Source organism: Carcharodon carcharias, chromosome 6, assembly GCF_017639515.1.
Source record: "Carcharodon carcharias isolate sCarCar2 chromosome 6, sCarCar2.pri, whole genome shotgun sequence".
NCBI lineage: Eukaryota > Metazoa > Chordata > Chondrichthyes > Lamniformes > Lamnidae > Carcharodon > Carcharodon carcharias.
Genome location: NC_054472.1, coordinates 43,752,224 through 43,772,804, shown reverse-complemented (window position 1 = coordinate 43,772,804; position 20,581 = coordinate 43,752,224). Strand labels below are relative to the sequence as shown.

The 20,581-nt window shown below is 42.8% G+C and overlaps 1 protein-coding gene across 1 annotated transcript in view; it reads right to left on the bottom strand.

Moving 5' to 3' along the window:
- The window catches only part of pde1cb (phosphodiesterase 1C, calmodulin-dependent b), a 581,476-nt gene that overhangs the window by 126,764 nt on the left and 434,131 nt on the right, over positions 1–20,581 (bottom strand). Inside the window, exon 7 of the mRNA XM_041189245.1 lies at positions 14,024–14,164. Within this exon, the coding sequence (XP_041045179.1) occupies positions 14,024–14,164 (141 nt within the window). The remainder of the gene's footprint in view (positions 1–14,023; positions 14,165–20,581) is intronic.

The following is a 20,581-nucleotide window of genomic DNA, read 5'->3' as shown; positions in this document are numbered from 1 at the left end:
CATAGCAGATGAGCTTATCGTTCAAATTTATTGAACAACTTTTCACTGAGTGCTACAATTTTTCCCATTTGCACTCACCTCTCTCTTTCTCTCTCTCCCTCCCTCTCTCTCTTTCTCTTTCTCTGTGGGATACAGTGTTCATTTAGAACTGTTTGGCAATTTCTTTTGTTTGGGAGGAAAAATGGATCTGAAGGATTGTAGAATACTATTGCTGGCTCTCTGAAAGAACTGCACAATTAGTCCCACTGTCCTCCTCTTTCTGCCTATTCCTGTATCTCTTTCCTTTCCAAATGTGTATCCAATCCCCTTTTGAATGTGACCATTGAATCTGCTTCCAGCACCATTTCAGGAAGTGCATTCCAGAACCATAACAACTTAGGACAGACTTTCGCCATGATAGACAACCTTTCCATTGTGATGAAAATGGCAGACAAGCCCGGAAATCTTAAGTCCCACCCCTGAACATGGCACTTTCTATTCTCACAGGGAGTCGGGCTGGTGTTCATGTATATACAGTTTATAGAGACAGCTGGCTGCTTAAATCATCAGTTGCCTCCAAGGAAGTGGGAGTTTGAAAGGCCAGGAGTGTGAAACCCAGCATGTGCAGGTTAGACCAGGTAGGAAACTTGGTGGATTCATTTGAATAGCCAGAGAACTCCGCTGGAGACGTGAAGTACCATATGGTCCCATGACATCTTTGGCTGAGGTAAGGTGCCCTTTGGGAGAGGTAAGTTAGCCTCTTGGATTGTTAAAAGTAAACATTATTGTGCATAAAAAGTGAATAAAAAACTCAGTGGAACTGTCAAAGCTGTCAACAAATCGTCAATGACCTGTCAATGCTGTTAAGGATCTGTCAAGCTGTCAAAGAACTATCAATCTGTCAGCAAACTATCAGAGCTGTCAAGGAACTGTTAAAGAACTTACACACCTATTGGAACAGTCAAAGCTATCAATGGATTTAACTTTGTTGGGCTTTAATTTTAAAAATGTCTGGAGTTTAAAAAAAAATCAGTGCTTGATACTTCATTCTGCCTTTTGACATAGGCCTGAGGGCTTTCAGTATAGAACTTGTGCTGCATTGAATGATTTTACAAACTAACATTATTACTGTGGGGTGCCTGCTAAGTGACCAGCTTGATTGACAGCTCCAAGTGGTTATATAATAGAAATGATTGTTTTCATAAGAGATTAGTTGAAGAAGCGTCTATGTATTGAATGCTTATTTATCAATGAGAGTGTTTTTTGTTTAAAATGGTGACATCATCAATAGACACATAGCTTTATTTTATTTCAACATGACTCCTGAAGTTTATCCATGCTGGATATTAGGTGAGTTGGCACTGAGAGGGTAAGAGCAAAGGGTGATGGATGGGGGGCATGAGTTGGTACTCATGGGGCTATAAAGGGTCAAAGGGGTTTGGGGGGCATAGGGGTATCAGGAGCCATGAAGGAGAGTAGAGAAGCATGGTTTGGCATAGTGGCTATGAGGGGCCATGGGCTGGAGAGCCATGATGTGGCATAGGTTGGCTTGGATGAGGCATGGGGAGAGTATGGGGGGGGGAGCCGTGCGAAGGGGGTGAAGGGGTAAGGGTTGGAGGGCTTTTTTTTGTTTTAATCATTTTTTAAATTTAATTCAACAAAGCGTCGGAGCACAGAGGCAGGCCTTCTGCCCGGCCCATCTCCACACCCGGCGGCCTCCGTACTCATTCCAGGGTTGGCGGGCCCATTTCTAATCCAGCCCGCTCCCCTGGAACGGATTTTTAAAGTTTGGGTTCACAGAACTGGGAATTCCCCTGTCTCTGTGCACCCACCCCAGCAGCAAAAATCTGGGCCTTAAAGGCTAAAAACATTCCCCTTTAAAATCCATTGTGCAATGATGCATCTTTTCAATTACAATGAGTCTGTGTGCAGTTAAGACAACAGTTCATTTTAATGTGATTTACAGCACTGTGTGGTGAAATTAATGAGTCATAATCTTTGCCAAGCAGTTTTTCATGCAGATGATGTTCCTTTAATGTTAGTATAGAAATTTTATTATTCAGCCAAGTACAGTAATGTCCATGCTTATTATTTGGCATGTGTAAGGTTTTTAAACTGTTCTATTTAACAGTCAGTGATTTTATTTTCTCTATTTCAAGAGCAACCCTTTACCCTAAACTAAATACTTTGCTAGCTTGTTTTATGACTGACTTTCAACACTTCAATGACTCTCCTGATATTCTGTTGGAGATAAATGCACCGTAAAAGAATCACAGACAGAATCACAGAATGGTTTCATCACAGAAGGAGGCCATTTGGCCCATCGTGTTTGTGCTGGCTCTCTGCAGGAGCAATTCACCTAGTGTCATTCTCCTGTCTCCTCCCTGAAGCCCTGCACACTCTTCCTGTTCAGATAATAATCCAATTCCTCTTTGTATGCTTCAATTGAACTTATTTCCACCACATACTCAAGCAATGCTTTCCAGATCCTAACCACTAGCTGTGCAAAAAGTTTTTCCTCATGTCGCCATTGCCTCTTTTGTCAATTATTTTGAATTGGTGCCCTCTGGTTCTCAATCCTTCAGCCAATGGGAACACTATCTTCATATCTTCTCTGTCCAGACCCCTCAAAATTTTTAAATACCTCTATCAAATCTCCTCTCAAAAGGCAGAGGAAAATGATGTGTCAACCTGACTGCTAGAATCATCATTCATATTCTGGGACAAACCAGACTTGTCAAGAAAATTCTGTCAGGAGTTAGCACTGTTTGTTGACAGTCTTGAAACTGTGACCAAACCTGAGTAACTGCACTTAGGGACAGAGTACAAATAATCAGAAAGAAAGCTTTCCTTTTGTACAAATTTAGGGATGACATCATGAACTTGCACTCCTGGTGCTGTGCTTGCTTAATTAGAGCACATATTAGAAATCTAGACAGAAAGAGCTGTGGGTCCCTCAGGAAGTTGATAGATGTAAAACTTTGCAAAGTCAAAGACGACCATGTTCAAGTTGCCAAAATCCACACATCCTATGGAGTGGAGTACCTGCTGGAATAAAATTTCTGAAAAAAAAGCTTCACGTTTTCCCTTTTATTTAAGAATAAATTATACTCAAAGGTCCAGACTTTGTGCTTTGACAATAAGGCTAAGAGTGCTCAACATTATTATGGAATAATAACAACTAATTCCTGCATCCGCACATGTGCATATAAATGTGGAAATCTAGGCACTGCTATTAGAGATACCCTATTGCTGTAGCAATCCTCATTGATAGGCTCAGCATTAGAAAACATGCAATGGCATGAACTTTGGTGCCTACCCATTAGTTCCCCACAAAAGATGCCATAAAATGTTAGGGCTGGTAAGTTCAGAGAAAGTGGATTTTTAATGGTGTGATAATTGATAATTATTGCCAAAAAACCTCTCTGACCCTGAATATTTAATTTTTTTAAGGAGTTGAATCTCATTCCTTCAGAATTTCATTAGCGTTTGCGATGTAAAAGGAAAATTAAAATAATTTTTTTACATTTTCTCTTTTTTTCTGTTAATATTATCCATCTTTCCCAATCTTCATTCCATGTTCTATGAATGATTTAAATCTAATGTATATTTCCTGCTTTATAGCTGCTGGCAGAGATTCTGCATGATACATGGGATATATGAGGAAGAACCTTTTTTTCCCCCACAGAGAGTAGTAATGACCTGGAAATTGCTGCCCATAAGGATTGTTGAAATGGAGACAAGCAATGATTACAAAAGGAAACTGGATGGGCACTTGAGGGAAATAAACTATAGGGATAGAGTGGGGGAATGGGACTGATTGGATTGCTCTACAGACAGACAGCACAGAGTCAACAGCCTGAATGGTCTCCTTCTATGCCATCATGACTCTATAACTCTGTGTCTCAGCAAGGATACTTCCACCTGGTTGGTAGAAGAGCCCTATTATTGCTTGCCCTGCTCATAAATGCCTTGTAGAGGGCACTGCAATGGATCGGACACTGGAGGCTGAAATTAATGACCACAGCAGTGGCCCCATCCATTGGCGAGAAAACTCATGGCAACACCACTGTGGCCATTTTAGAAAGCTTGACAAGATCAAATACCATTCAGACAGATAACTGCCTGCCTTTGGGTCTTTCATGCTTTGAAAGGTGAAGACTCTGCCCTCAGGTTCTGCTGGCCAATCAAAAGACACATGATTTTCAGTTCCTGCAGCACCACTGGAAGCGGTGGCCATTGCTGGGACTGAAACAATCATGGAGCAGGCTCTGGAACATGTGAACGTGTTGGGCTCACTGGGGCCAGTCAGTCAGGCCCAGGCAAGGGAAGGTTGTTGTCGTGGATGACAGGGGGAAGGTCTTCCAATGGGAGTGGCCCTTGCCTCCTGGGGGGCTGTCAGCTTAACTTGAGTGACCTCCTCCTCCACCTAGTGACAGCAGAATGATGCCCTTAAGTGGTAATTAATTGGCCATTTAAGGTCCTCAATTGACCTCTGGGCAGCCTTCCATCCCATTTCTATGAACACCCCACACCCCCTCACCACTTCCTAGATGGTTCCTGGGATGGGGTGGGGAAGATAGAATTAAATTTTGCCTTGGACCCACAGAAGTATCCATTCAAGTGCCTGAAAATTTTTTTACAAGCAGCTGTCAGTGACATGAATGGCGAGTACTCTTTCCTTCCCTGCTGAGTCCCACTTGGTGTGTTGCCTCTCTGGTGCCAAGGTAAGGACTTCGCCGAACAGGTGCAGAATATTTTTCAGGGTGAAGGGTGTGAGCCAAGTGTTGTAGTGCACTAGAGTACCAATACCACAAAGAGGGCAGGTATTGAGGACAAACTCAGATTTTTAGGAGATGGGGAGGAATTCAAAAAGTAGGGCCTCCAAGGTATTAAACTCTGAATTCCTCTGCATGCCACACAATAGTGAGAGTAGGAATAGGAAGATTGGGAGGATCATTGTGTGGCTTGAGGCATGGTGAGGGAGGGAGGGAGGGAGGGCTGAGAGAGGGTATCTTGGGACATTGGGACCAGTTTTGGGACAGAAGGCATCTATTAAAATGAGATGGGTTGCACCTGTAAAAACTGGGACCAATGTCTTCTTGGGAGGTTCACTGCTGTGTTGGGAAGTGATTAAACTAAATTGGCAGAGTGATCGGCAGCAGCATGTAGAAGTAGGAAAAAGGAATAAGGTGCATAAAGTGAGAGTGTTGGACAGCACTGGAGGAGGAAGTGGTACCACAATAGGTAGAAGTGCATTAAGAATGGTGAGCAGGAATACAAAGAGAGGTTTAAGATGCATGTATGTAAACACACCAAGTGTGATGAACAGAGTGGTTGAGCAGCAAGCACAAATAGCTGTGGGAGAATGATGTAGTGGCATTCATGGACATGTAGCTAAAATGTTGAAAGTGGGTCCTATCAGGGACAAAGAAAGTGATATACGCTTAGAAGCATAAGGCAAAGCGAGAATATTTAAAGAAGACGTTGTATAGGTATTTGCTTAGAAAGACGAATATGACAAAATATCGGGAGAAGCAGAGATGGTAGATGGTGAGGACTGGGTGCTTAATGTTCGAGATTCATACTGTTCAGAAAATATTGGGGTGGCAGTACTGTTTAGAGAAGACTGTAGTTTTGGAACGAGAGAGTGTCCTTGAGTGTACAAGGCCAGAATCCATTTGGTTAGAATTGAGGATAATAATCACATTATTGGGGTTACACTATAGGCCTCTGAAGAGTGAGAGAAAGATAGAGAAGCAAATCTGCAGAGAAATAACAGAGATGTGCAAGAGCTATAGAATGGTGATACTGGGGCACTTAAATTACCCAAGAATCAATTGGGATAGTATGAGTAAGGGTAAGGAGGGGCAAGAATTTACGAAGTGTATTCAGAAGAACTTCCTTGCCCAGTATGTTCTCAGGCCAACTAGAAAGGAGGCATTGCTGGATCTGGTGCTGGAGAATGAGATGGGCTAAGTGGACCAAGTAGCTGTGGGGGAATACTAAGAGTGATCATTGTATTGTAAGATTTAGACTGGTAATGCAGAAGAGCAAGGATCAATCATCAAAATTGGATGAGGCTAATATCAATTCAATGAGAAGGGATATAGCTAGGGGGAAATGGAACCAAAGGCTGATAGAAAAAACTTTGATGAGATCTGCAGCGGGGCAAAACAGGGTTGTGTTCTGCTGCTGATACTCTTTAGCATATTCTTCTCTTTGCTGCAGTCAGGACATCTACAGATGGTCTACTTACATACCAGAACTGACTGAAACTTGTTCAGCCTTGTCCGCTTGAAAGCTAAAAGTACACCAAGTCCTCAACAAAGTTGCTCAACACTGACAATCTCACGCCAGCATTTTGTACAAAGGAGCACTTTCAGTGGCAAACAGATGGCCTCAAGCCTGTGAAGAGTTTGGCTTGACCATAAGCATCAGGAAGAGAAATGTCAGGGTCCAGGATACTGCCATACCACCATCTATTGTTGTCATTTGAAGTGTATGTACCTTTAAGGAATGTGTATTAAACGGCTATCAATCACTACCACCTCAACAGGATGAGATGCATTAGTCCCATGACTTGTATTCAGTCTGTAATCAGCAGGAGTAGGAGCATGAGAATGCTACCAACTACAAGTCACCCCCAAGCCACACACCATCCTGACTTGGAACTGACTCCTTCACTGTAGCTGGGCCAAAATCCTGGAGCTCGCTTCCTAATAGCACTTTGGGTGTGCCTATACCACATGAACTGCAGCAGTTCAAGAAGAGATGGGCAATAAATGCTGGCCTAGCAAGCAATGTCCACATCCCGTGAAAGAAAATAAAGTTAAATGCATATACTTAGCCTCCTAGTTAACATTACTTGCATTTGGTCGTATCTTCAAATAAAGAACCCATATTATTGTTCTACCAATCCTCGTCATATGATTGGTATGTTTACTTTGAATACAAGAACAAAACATAGTGGCAGCATAGTTTTGAAGATTTGAACGGGAAATATACAAACCTCAACCATTCACACGCAGTAGAAGAAGAGAACTGATGAGAAAGTGAAACAACTATCAAGCCACTGTGAGTAAGTCATTCTGCAGCTCTGAAGGAATACTATACACAATACCTTCATTCTGGGATTGCACTTTGGTCCATGCAGCAGGCACAAGGTCCCAGTAGTATTGCTTGAATTTGCACGAGTTTAATCAGTATAAGTCTACCTGCTGCGACGTTTAAGCAGGAAAATAAATTAAATAGCTGACTCTGGGCAGTCAAATTTTAAGCAGGACTCACAGACAGGAAAGACTCCATTGCTGCTGTTTATTGTCCTTACAGGAGGTAATGGGAAGTTAAAATGCTGCAGGCTCAGCTGGGAAAAAAACGTCCATCCAGTAATAGCTCCTAACAGTTAAAAGAAGCTTGTAAAACGTATTTTTGCTTTGTTTAATTTTATTTCCGAAACCTGCAGTACAAATTCATGCCAAAAATTACTGTTTTGTGGGTGGAGCTTCAGTAAACCTGGGAAAAACAAGAAAGAGCTTAACAGCACCACCATTGCAGCCAAGCAATATCTTATGACCAGCTAAGGCAGTGGCCACTAAAAGTACTGCAAGTAAGAGCTAAATTAACTGTAGAAGAACTGCCAAAACAACCTGAATAGCTGGCCACAGTTTCAGATAGCATTAAAAGTCCTGTGATAAGTTAAAAGATGACCATAAAATTTCCAGCACTCAGTTGGAACAGATTGCAACAGATCTCCTATCTGAATTTACTTTGTGCTGACAACACACATCAAGCTGCGTTTTTTGGACCTCAATATCTCCGAACCGAATAAACAAGCCTAAAAATTTAAATTGCTAAAGGCATGAAAACTTCCACAGACTGAACATGTCAGGTCCGTCCGACAACCATCTTAAATATCCAGACAAAATATGGTCAACACTCGGAGATTAATTATGAGCAAAGCTCAGCTTCTGAAAACACTGTCTGGAATTCATGTATTTTATGCAACAACCAACAGAGCCCATTAACCAATTCATCAGTAGATGCAGAAACAAGAAGTGTTGTTGTGACTTTATGCTGTCAGAGCTAGCCGACAGAATAACTGAGTTTGTGATAGCAGTCCAAAAAGACCTCTTGGACCAACCCAAAAGTTACACCATGAAAGCATTACTACAAAGTGGATGTAAGTACCTAACCATATTACTGCGTAGACAGAGTCTACAGGCTATGTGTAATTCATCCACTACTGACACAATAGTCAATACATGCAAGATTAGTAAGCAATGCAGACAATGTAGCCTCATACATGCACCCAGAAAAAGCCCAGGCAAGGCATATGGCACTAGATGACACTGGAAGCACCAATGCAGAAAACAAAGGCCAAACCAAATGCTTCAGCATCATCAGAAACCACAACCAGGGCATGCCCGACATCATCAAGACACAAGTCCCCAAATGTCTAGCCAAGCTACATGGTCAGATAATGAGGACAGCCAGATAATTGACAGACAAAAATGAGCAGATGCTCAGCACAGTGAACATCAAAGTGTGTATTAGCACAGTGGTACCAAGAGAAGCCTTTGCCCCTGTCCAGGTCATATGCCCACAGATGCAGGGTCAACATAACTTATATGCAAAACTGGATACCTGTGCAGGTGAAAGAATCCTTCCACTTCATACACTGAAATGTATGTATCCACAGAAGTAACAAGTGATGGCTCAACCAACTACTGCCAAACTCACAGTATACAATAGCTTAGAGATTACATCCATGGGATCCATTACATTCAAGTGTCACTCATGTAAGACAATTTACCTTGGTCACCTGAGATATTTTAAGTTGTGGACACCACAGGTCCAGTGATTGCAGGTGGACCAGCGTGCAAGGACCTGTCCTTCATCACTATCCTTGGAATCGTCAAGACAAAGTTGCAGCCAAAGACCACAAAGAGTGCCGTTTGGAACCCTGTGCTTACACATGGGAGAAGGCCACCTAACTGACAGACTACATGACACAATTGGCACTGAATATGTATTCCCATTCTGCACTTGCAAACTTCATCATACTGTGGAACCAATGCAGAATTACTATTCAGCAAGCAAGTGCGGACAAACCTCCCCAATTATCACTCATCGATACTCCCAGATGTATGTGATGTATGAATCAAAAAACAGGGGAAGAGGAAAGATACCCCTAACCAACTTTCAGAAAACATACACCAGCCACCGGCAAAGATCGTCATATCTAAGTCTAGATGGATAAATAAAACTGCCATACGTTTCGGAGACCTGTAAATATATTGTGTGTCAATAAACCATTATACAAAAGCAATGTTATTTTGTTTTGTTGTTATGTAAATAGTTTGATTCTTTAAAGGTAAACCTTTAATTTAGAAAATAAGGAAGATGTTGTGGTATGAGGTAAATATACCTTTAAGGATCCAAATCTTAAACTGCTGTCAATCACTACCACTTCAACAAGATATGATGTATTAGTCCCATGATTTATATTCAGTCTGAAAGCAGCAGCAGTAGAAGTCAGATGCATCTACTTAGCCTCCTAGTTAACATTAGCTGTATATAGCCTTATTTTCAAATAAAGATCCTACATTATTGTTTTACCAATCCTTGTCACATGATTGGTACATTTATATCAAATGGAAGATTGTACCATCTATCAGCACAGGCAAGGTGATGCTGGAGCTTGACATATCTAGGCTCTTCATTCACCATCAATCTGTCATTTAATGCTGAAATTAACACGCAATGCGTGCAAAAGCCATAGCTGTTATGGCCAAGTTGGGTAAGAGAGTGTGGAACAACAGCAACCTGACTGAGAGCACCAAACTGCAAATTTGCCAAGCCTGCATTCTCAGCTCACTCCTCTACAGTAGTGAGACCTGGACAACATATGCTAGACAGGAGTTTTTTCTGAACTGTTTCCACCCATGCTGTCTTAGCATCTTCTACATCTCTTGGCAGGACAAGGTCATCAACTCAGAGGTTCTGGAGTGTGTTAATTCCATCAGCATACACTCATTGCTCAGCCAACAACATCTGCACTGGCTTGGCCATGGTCATCAGATGGATGACAGGCATTTACCCAAAAAACTACTGCATGGTGAACTGGGCACTGGGTCAGGATCTCCTGGGTGTAAGTGAGAGGGTACTTCAACATGAAGAATCCCTCGACTGCGTGGCCTTTCATTGCACCCACACCCAAGCAGACAGGGAGAGCCTTTAGGCCTGCCTGGAGCATGGACACATGCATCTGCTGCTAGTGCATGCCTACAGGCAGTTGATCTGCATCCAGTTGGCATCCTTTAACTATTGTTAACAAGGGTCCTAATGATTCTAATCAGCTGCTTGACTTGTGGGGACATGGCACCAGGAACAGTGTTGTGAAACAGGCACAGCGGTCAGCGCTGGTATCTTGGGGCCCAATTCCATTGCCATTTTTGTGGGGCCCAAAATCCTGCTCTGTGACTGTAAGGAGGATGTCATTGACAGTGCTATCAAGTGGCACATAGTAATAAAATGGTCACTGAGGCTTAGTTTGGGTTTTGCCCGTGTCACTTGGCTCTGAACCTCATTACAGTGCTGACTGAAACATGGACAAGAGTTGAATTCCAGAGGTAAGTTGAGATTGACTGTCCTTGACACCAAGGCAGCATTTGACCAAATGTAGCATCAAGGAGCCCTCATAAAATTTAAGTAATTGGGAATTGGGGCAAAATTCTCCACTGGCTGGAGTCACACATTGCATACAGGAAGGTGGTTGTGGCTGTTGGATGACAATCATCTCAACCACAGGACTTTGCTTAGAACAGTGTCCTCAGCCCAACTGTCTTCAGCTGTTTCATCAATGGCCATCCCTCCATCATAAGTTCAGAAGTGGGGATACTTGTTGAGGATTACACAGTGTTCAGCACCATTCACAACTTCTCAGATAATAAAGCAGTCTGTGCCTGCATGCAGCAAAACCTGGCCAACATTCAGACATATTCTAATAGGTGGCACCACACATGTCCCTGTCAATGATCATCTCCAACATGAGAGAAACTAACCATTTCTCTGAATCCTACACCATCAACCTGATGAAAACTTTTAATTGCACCCTGCTGGTAATTTCAATCAGACATCCTGTCAGTGCTTGATTGGCGTGCCTGCTTGATTGGCACCCCATCTGCAAACATTCACTCCCTCCACCACCGACACAGAGTGGCAGCAGTGTGTACCATCTACAAGGTGGTACAGTGACAACTCACCAAGCCTCCTTAGGCAGCACCTTCCAAAACACAACCACTCCCATTTAGAAGGACAAGGGCAGCAGGCACATGGGAACACCACCACCTGGAAGATTCCCTCCAAGCCACTCCCCAACCTGACTTGGAAATATATCGTCATTCCTTCATTGTCACTGGGTCAAAATCTGGAACTCCCTCCTCCCTCCCTACCTGCATTCTGGGTGTACCTACACCACATGGACTGCAGTGGTTCAAGAAGGAAGGCAGCTCACCATCACCTTCTCAAGGGCAATTAGGGATGGGCAATGAATGCTGGCCTAGCCACTGATGCCCACATCCCTTGAATAAATAATGAAAACAAAATCTGCATTTCCAAGTTTCCCACTTGGAACTCCTCCACCCAGAACTATTAGAGCCCTAATATCTAGAAAACAATAGAAATTTCCAGCTTTTACTATAAAAAAAAGGTTTAGACTCAAGTCACATCTATCAGTTGCTGCATATCCTTAGAGACAGGCCTCAAAGCCTGTATTTGGGCATGATATTCCTTGATGATCCTTCTTTGCAGGCAAGACCCTAGCAGTTTTGCACTCCACAATCGTGAAACATACCAGCCTTGTTCTCAGCTCTTCTGAAAATGGGGAACAACCTCAAATAATTAAAGATATATAGAAATCATGGAAACTTACATCACAAGAGGCCATTCGGCCTGGGAAACCTGTGCTGGCTCTTTGAAAAAGCAGTTGAGTTTAGTGTCACACACGTTATGTCCATGTCTCTGTAAGTTCCTCATCCTCAAGTGTCTAAATCCCTTTTAATAGCTTCCACCGCTGTTACAGATCCTGACAACTCTCCGAGTTAAAACATATCTCCTCATCTCCCCCCCAGATCTTTTGCCAATGATTTTTAAGCTATGATTATTGGCTCACTCACCAGAAGGAATAGTTTTGCTCTATCTATTAAAACCTCTATTAGATCACCTCTTACATTAAACAGTTACTATACTCAAAAGTCCTTCATTAGCTGTAAAGCATGTTGGGGTATCCTGAGGTCATGAAAGGAGTTTTATAAATGCAGTCCCAGTTCTAATAAAAGGTCATTAACCTGAAATGTTAATTCGGTTTCACTCTCCATTGATGCTGCCAGACCCAATAACTATGTTGGCCTAATGCCAACCATTTCAGATGTGATTTTGCATAGCCTGCCTTTGTTGAGGAATCAAATGCACAATCAGTTAAGGAAATCTTTGGCACAATAAGTTTTGCTGTGATGTGTCTGCAGCTCAATCATGTCAATGGAAAGACATGGCTGTGAAAAGTGCTTTCTAATCATCTTACTCTTTCAGTCGTGGCTTGTAGGTATTGGGATTTTACTGGGCTGTCTCTGGTCACCTTGTAGTGGTTCAAAAGGGAATGGGATGAAATGGAGGATTATACATATTCCTCAGTTCAGTTGTGGGTACACATTCCAGAATAGGCTTCCCCTTATTTGCTAATTGCCTGTACAGTTTGAACTTTGGATACCATCTAAATTTATACAGATACTTACGAACAGAACAAAGATTATTTAAAATGAAAAAAGAAAATGCCGGAAATACTCAGCAGGTCTGGCAGATCTGTGGAGAGAAACAGAGTTAATGTTTCGTTTGATGATGATCCTTCCAATAATACATTAACTTTGTTTCTCTCTCCACAGATACTGTCAGGCCTGCAGAGTATTTCCAGCATTTATTTAGTAATGCACAAGTGTGTTGAGCACTAAGAGTGCAACATTGAGGACAGACAAAAAAGGAAACAGGAATCTAGATGTTTTTGGTTCCACAAATAGGGACAGATGTAAGGGAAGCTGCCCTAACCCATAAAAGACATTGAGCAATTTATGTGAATTTGAGCTCGTTGAGGGAAGGCAGAGAAAATGTTATTCCCGGGTATAGTTTGGAGTCTTGTATTCAATGTTGCTTTATATGCTCTTCTTACCAAGCAGTCCTGGACAAGTTTTTCATGTTTAATCTTCAATGAGGCCCTAACCAACAAAACACTGCTTTTTATTTTCCTTTTACTAATTCTCTACTTTTGAGCAATTTCCGCAAACTGATAATCTGTTAGTATTTTTCAATAAGAGTACATTGCTATTTATACATGTCTACTTGTTGCAAAATCTACTAAACAGAGAAAATATGACCCATTGCATCAGGCATAAAGTTAAGTACTGTGAGGCATGAACACACATAACTTCAGAATGGCTTTACTGAGGTGCCCAACAAACTATAAGGGCCAAATGTTATTTGAATTCTATTAGTAACGAATAAAAAATATCAAAAGAAATGGCTCAGGAATGGCAAATAACGGACAGTCTGTGTAACATCTGCTGCATGTAGGAACAAGATTAAAGAGTTCAGTTTGCCAATTTGCCACCTCAGTTTGAATGAGTAAGAGAGATTGTAGGTCTGATTATCTGTGCTGCGTCCCTATATGGCACAGCTCCTGCTGACAGCTCAGAATTGATGGATGTACCCAATGGAATAAATATACAAGCAGGGACCACTTACCAGATAAGCAACATAAGACTGATATATATATGTGCAATCACTTGCACTGACATTCTTCATTCAGGCAACAATGGGACATGGCAGCACTGCACATAGGATGAAGAGTGGCCGTTAGGTTAGCTTTCTAGGATTACTCTGTCTTTCTGTTGTACCCCTTATATGAAAAGATAGAACATGCTTTGACATGTTTTCTTTTAGTGCATTAAATGCACAAAAGCAAGTTTACATAAGATCACGGCACAGTACTTACCACAATACCAGTTCTTAGGATAAAATAATGGACAGTCTGCGTAACATCTGCTGCATGTAGTAGATTGTGATAGGGGTTTTTATGCTTCATGTATCCAACTTCTAGGGCTTCAATGAATGACACAAGGGAGGATATAGGGATCTGAAATGAAGAAAACAATAAAAATAAGATTTACATTGTAATTACATCTGAGATGTTCAGGCTGGTAATCAGTGGTAAAATGTATGAATGTAGAATGCAAGAATCCAAATTATTTCAATGGCTTGCAGTGGTCAGCTGAAAATAAAGCAGGGACTGTATCCCACATGTTCTGCTCAATGCTTGCTGTGCTGCAGCTGAGTGAAAAAAGATCTCAAAGTTAAAAAAAGTAGAAAGCATGTAACCAAAAATCGACAGTTCTGAACAAAAATCCTTCTTCAATTTAGGCTTTATTTGTCATTGACAAATTAGACAGACAAATAGGCTGATTCAGTTATGTATCAGCTATGATCCTGGACTACTAACCAGAACATTGTAAGCCCAAATTCCACCGTGGCAAATTATGAGATTGATTTTAATAAATTGATCATTTTCAGGTTAATACCAGCGGAAATAAAATAAACTTCAGAATGATATTGATCTCCATATAGACTTTCCCTGTGTATAAAAAAGACTTCCATTTCTGCACTTTCCAGTCAAATAAATATCTTTAAAGTTTAATCTCTATTGTAATGTAGGAAATGCAGCAGCCAATTTATGCACAGCAAGCTTCCACAAACAGCAATGTGATAATGACCAGGTTGATTGAGGGATAAATATTGTCCAGGACACCTGAGATAACTTCTTTGCTCTTCTTGGAAAGGGGAAGATCTTTTACATCCACTAATGTCTCATCTAAAATACAGGTATGGACCCCAGTTCTAACTTAAGCTTCCCACTCTAACAAAAGAAAATTATTAACAATGGCCATAAAATCAGATTGTGGCCTTCCGGCCCTGGGGAGGCAATCTTGACCCCCCGCCCTCACCCCCCGTAGTGCAGGAGCTCTAAGAAAATGTGTTGGCCGTATCATTTTCAAACCTATTGTTGTGATGTTTTCCTATGTGTTAACCATTGACTCCCCAAAAATCAATAAACTATGCTTTTTAAATAAAAAAATATTAAGGCCAGTAGGTGGTATTTTGAATCATTAGTCTTCAGAGTAGCTAGAATTTCATTATGCAACATTTTACAGGTCATGGACAGGATTTTGCCCTTGCTGGAGGTGCTTGGTGGGGAGGCATGGGGGAGAGGTGGGTGGGGGCGTGAGGGAGGGGTGGGGAGGGCAGTCGGAAAGCCTACCGCCGCCCGCGATTGGCTCCGCACTGCGATTTCACGTGAGTGGGCTAATTAAGGCCCGCCCTGCATGGCTCTCGAGCAGCAGCGAAGGAGGGGGGCAAACCGGGCCTAGTGCATAGTTCGCACATGAGAAAGAATGCTCCAATCTTGGAGCTGCCTCAGCTGTTTAAAAAAAAATGAAGACAATAAAAATTTAATAAAACATGTCCCCCCCATCTGACTTTGTCACATGACCTGGGACATGTTTTTAATTCAAAAGTAAAGCTTTTATTTAATATTTATTTGCTTTAGGAAGCCTCATCTCGCTCATGGATGAGGTCTCCTAAAAAATTTAAAGGCCGCCTGGACTTTGAATTTAAATAGATTATTAATGGCCTTAATAGGCCTTTTAATTATCGGCGGGTGTGCAGCCGACTACGGCACGCGCCTGCCGAACGAAATAATATGAGAGCGCGATGACGTCGGGACGCATGCCCAACATCATCGTGCATCATTTTACACTCAGGAGTGTTGAGCCTGCATGCCGAGCATAATATTCTGCCCCATGTATCCGTTATCCAAAATCCTCGGGGCTGATCGTGTTTTGGATTTCAGATAATTTTGGTTTTCGGATGTGGCATATAGGGCTAGGCCTACTTACATTACCCTAGCCTAAGCCCAGGCTAGCTATAGTCTAAAGTCAATAGAATGGCTAGGAAGTTAAGATGTATCACTAAATAAAAATGCAGGATACCTGTAATAAGTTGCCCCGCCATGGCACCATCTTCGATTCTGCTTGTAGGAGAGGGTTCAGAGTATCCATGTTCTCTGCTGACAGTGAGGACTGAATTGACCAGTGGAGTTTAGGCTGTTTTATTTTATAAACTGTTAACCCGCCACTTCGAGGCACCGAGAGCCAAGCGTCAAAGAAAAATAAATACATAGAAATTAAACAGGTGATGGCTGGCACGCAATGTGATGGCGCCAGAAATGGAAAGCAGCTTTGACATGTTGTTCAGTCTCACCTTCTGCAATTACTCTGCACCTGCATGCACACTCAAGCTTCACCTTCCAATCACACTTTCAGACCTTCATCCATGTCAAGCAAAACACCACCACTCCAAAGGCCAGCGGTAAGGAGACACCAACCTTCGGCTGCCTCTTCACGGCTTTTTTCAAGCCCACTTTGCTTCAAGTCTGTGCCCTTTGCAGCTCTTTCTTTAACTTAGATCTTTCTTTAACGTTAACTTTACTTCTGGAAGTTCTGGGACCTTTCTCCCTCCTGGCCCCCTTGCTGCATGGGCCAACTCCTCCGTAATGATGCTCCTACTCAGATCACCTGACCTGTAGTTTTGCATTGTTTGCCCTGGGTTTACTCCCTTTAAGGCATTTTCTTCTGCACATGCGCACAGGGCCATTCTCCACAATAGAAGACAAACCACGCATACGCCAGCCAGTTCCTGGCCACCACATGCACAAACAAACTGTAGTTTCACAGCAGCGGCAAGTTCCACAGGTCGGCGTGAGTAAGCTGTTTGGGGAGAGTTGGGGATGTTGTGGGGGGTGCCGGGGCTTCGGGAGGAGACTCACAGGGCTGTTCTGGGTCTTGCAACACATGGGACAGCTTAGGGGAGTTGAGGCCAGGGCTGCCGCTGGTTAAGGAGGATACCTACACCATCAATACACCACTGCTTGACCCTCAATTTTCAGTCTGGGCATGGGGCCACTGTTTTTGCAAAAAGACACTCAGTAAGAATATCATTACACCAAAGCAATTTCTACCTTCAAAATTCTTACTTCTAAGGCAGTCTGGTTTGTTAATGTATTTTTCCTTCCTGATGTGCTTGAATTCATAGTATATTAAAGTAATAATTTATAAATAATAATGATTAATAAAAAGAGGCAATTAATGCAAACTATTAAAAGGAGCTCTGAGATAAAAATAACAGAAGAGTAATTGTTCTGAGTATAGATTACATCACAATCCTGTTGAGATTTTAAATAATTGTTGACAATATAGGGAGCCAAATTTGATAGCCCCTGAAAATGGGCACAGGATTTCTGATGCACGTTTAACCTGCAGTTGACTGCAATGCAGACTTCATTATAACTCATAGAGCCATAGAGGTCTACAGCACAGACGGAGGCCCTTCAGCCCATTGAGTCTTGCACCAGACAAACAAGTATCTAACTATTCTAATCCCATTTTCCAGCACGAGGCCCATAGCCTTGTATGCCATGGCATCGCACATGCACATCCAAATACTTCTTAAATGTTAGGAGAGTTTCTGCCTCTACCACCCTTTCAGGCAGTGAGTTCCAGATTCCCACCACCCTCTGGGTGAAAACATTCTTCCTCACATCCCACCGCCTTAAATCTATGCCCCCTGATTATTGATCCCTCCATCAAGAGGAAAAGTTCCTTCCTGTCTACCCTATCGATGCCCCTCATAATTTTATACACCTCAGTCATGTCCCCCCTCAAACTTCTCTGCTCCAGGGAAAATAACCCCAGTCTATCTAATCTCTCTCATATCTAAAACTCTCCAGCCCAGGCAACATTCTGGTAAATCTCCTCTACACTCTCTCGAGTGCAATCACATCCTTCCTATAATTTGGATTCCAGAACTGCATGCAATACTCTAGCTGTGGCCTAACCAGCATTTTATACAGTTCCAGCATAACCTTCCTGCTCTTATATTCCATGCCTCGACTAATAAAGGCAAATATCCCATATGCCTTCTTAACCATCTTATCTACCTGTCCCACTACCTGAAGGGACCAGTGGACATGCACACCAACTTCCCTGTGAACCTCGGTACTTCCCAGGCTCCTAGCGTTTATTCTCGTGCCTTGTTTGTCCTGCCCAAGTGTATCACCTCACACTTATCCAGATTAAATTCCATTTGTCACTGATCAGCCCTTCTGACCAGCCCATCTCTATCCTCCTGTAATCTAAAGCTATCTTCCTCACTAGTTACCACCCCACCAATTCGTGAATTCGTGGTCGGGGGCCAATTGCGGTCGGGTGCCCATTTCCTGACCGCTCCTGGCTATCCAACCATATGCGCCCAGGGGAAAAGTTCAGGCCAGAGTGTGGGGTCCAAGGTTTTAAGATATTACACTAGAGGCCATGCTAGAGGAGCTGCAAAGTAGGAAAGATGCCCTGTATCTGCAGGGGGGCAAGAAGGTGCTCCAGTTAATTTAGTGATCAAGATCATTGAATGCAACTTCAAGTGCCAGAGCCTTTCTACTAAGGTATTAGCATCACATCTTACTCAATTCACCACCGCCCCTTCACTCACCTATCAACAAATTCTATGAACCACAACTCATCACTCACAGCCACATGCAGAGAAACCGACACTTTGCGTAATCTAGATTACAGAGGTGGAATCTGCACTCAGTGAGACACCAGGCATGAATGGCTTGCAGCCAGGGCAAGGATGGAGCAAGGGGCAACTCAGCAGAGGATGAGGCCGCACATGACTCATTGGGGAGCCTACAGAAGAAGGTGAATAGGTGTTGTGGTGAAATCCACAGTTTGTGAGCTGTTGGCTCCCCTAACATTGGTTTCAAATCATGCAATTTTTGAGATAGTCCCCAACTAAAAAAGAAACCAAAACATCAGGGGCAGAATTTTACATTGATCGGGCAGATGCACGCCTGACCCCAGCACACGTGAAATTGCATGAAATGATGTCAGGTGTGCGTCCCGCGCAGGAGTCAGATCTGCGCCCGCCAACTATTAAAGGGTCAATTAAAGCCATTAAAAACCCTATTATCCACGATTTTACATTGCCTGTGTGATTTCGTGCTCATCACAGGGGCAAAAAGGGTAGGCGGGTAAGTACAGTTTTAACAAAACCTCATCCAGGGATGGGATAAAATGTCTGGGGTGAAACATAATAAAAACCAATAATCACAACTATCGTCCTTTCGCCAGGTATATCTCCAACCAATGGAGAGATTTACCCCAATTCCCAACAGCTTCAACATTATCAGGGATCCTTGACGCCACAATTAGTCAAATGCATCCTTTGTGTTGAGGGAAGTCACACATTCACACAGTGCAGAAGAGGTCCTTTGGCCCATCGAGTCTGCACCGACATGTGAGAAACACCTGACCTACCTACCTAATCCCATTTACCAGCACTTGGCCCATAGCCTTGAATGTTATGACGTGCCAAGTGCTCATTCAGGTACTTTTTAAAGGATGTGAGGCAACCCGCCTCCACCACCCTCCCAGGCAGTGCATTCCAGACCATAACCACCCTCTGGGTAAAAAGGTTTTTCCTCACATCCCCCCTAAACCTCCTGGCCCTCACCTTGAACTTATGTCCCCTTGTGACTGAACCTTCAACTAAGGGGAACAGCTGCTCTCTATCCACCCTGCCCATGCTCCTCATAATCTTGTACACCTTGATCAGGTCCCCCCTCAGTCTTCGTTGCTCCAACGAAAACAACCCAAGTCTATCCAACCTCTCTTCATAACTTAAATGTTCCATCCCAGGCAACATCCTGGTGAATCTCCTCTGCACCCCCTCCAGTGCAATCACATCCTTCCTATAATGTGGCGACCAGAACTGCACACAGTACTCCAGCTGTGGCCTCACCAAGGTTCTATACAGCTCCAACATGACCTCCCTACTTTTGTAATCTATGCCTCGATTGATAAAGGCAAATGTCCCAAATGTCTTTTTCACCACTCCACTAACATGCCCCTCCTTCTTCAGAGATCTATGGACACACACCCAGGTCCCTTTGTTCCTCAGAGCTTCCTAGTGTCATGTCGTTCATTGAATACTTCCTTGTCAAATTATTCCTTCCAAAGTGTATCACCTCACACTTTTCAGAGTTAAATTCCATCTGCCACTTTTCAGCCCATTTGACCATCCCGTCTAGATCTTCCTGAGCCCAAGACACTCAACCTCACTGTTCACCACCTGGCCAATCTTTGTGTCATCCGTAAACTTACTAACCCTATTCCCCACATAGTCATCTGTGTTGTTTATATAAATGATGAATACGCCTCTTGTCCATATTTGAACCATGGAGTCCAGACTAGTTGATGACAGCGGGTTTCATTCCTTAAAGGACATTAGTCAACCAAATGTGTCTTTCTGACAATCCAGTAATTTCATGGTCATCATTACTGAGTCTAGCTTTTTTATTACAGATACATTTTAATTCACTGAGTCTAAAGTCCCCCATCTTCCAGGGTGGGATTTTGAATATGTCTCCAGAGAACGAGCCCATGCC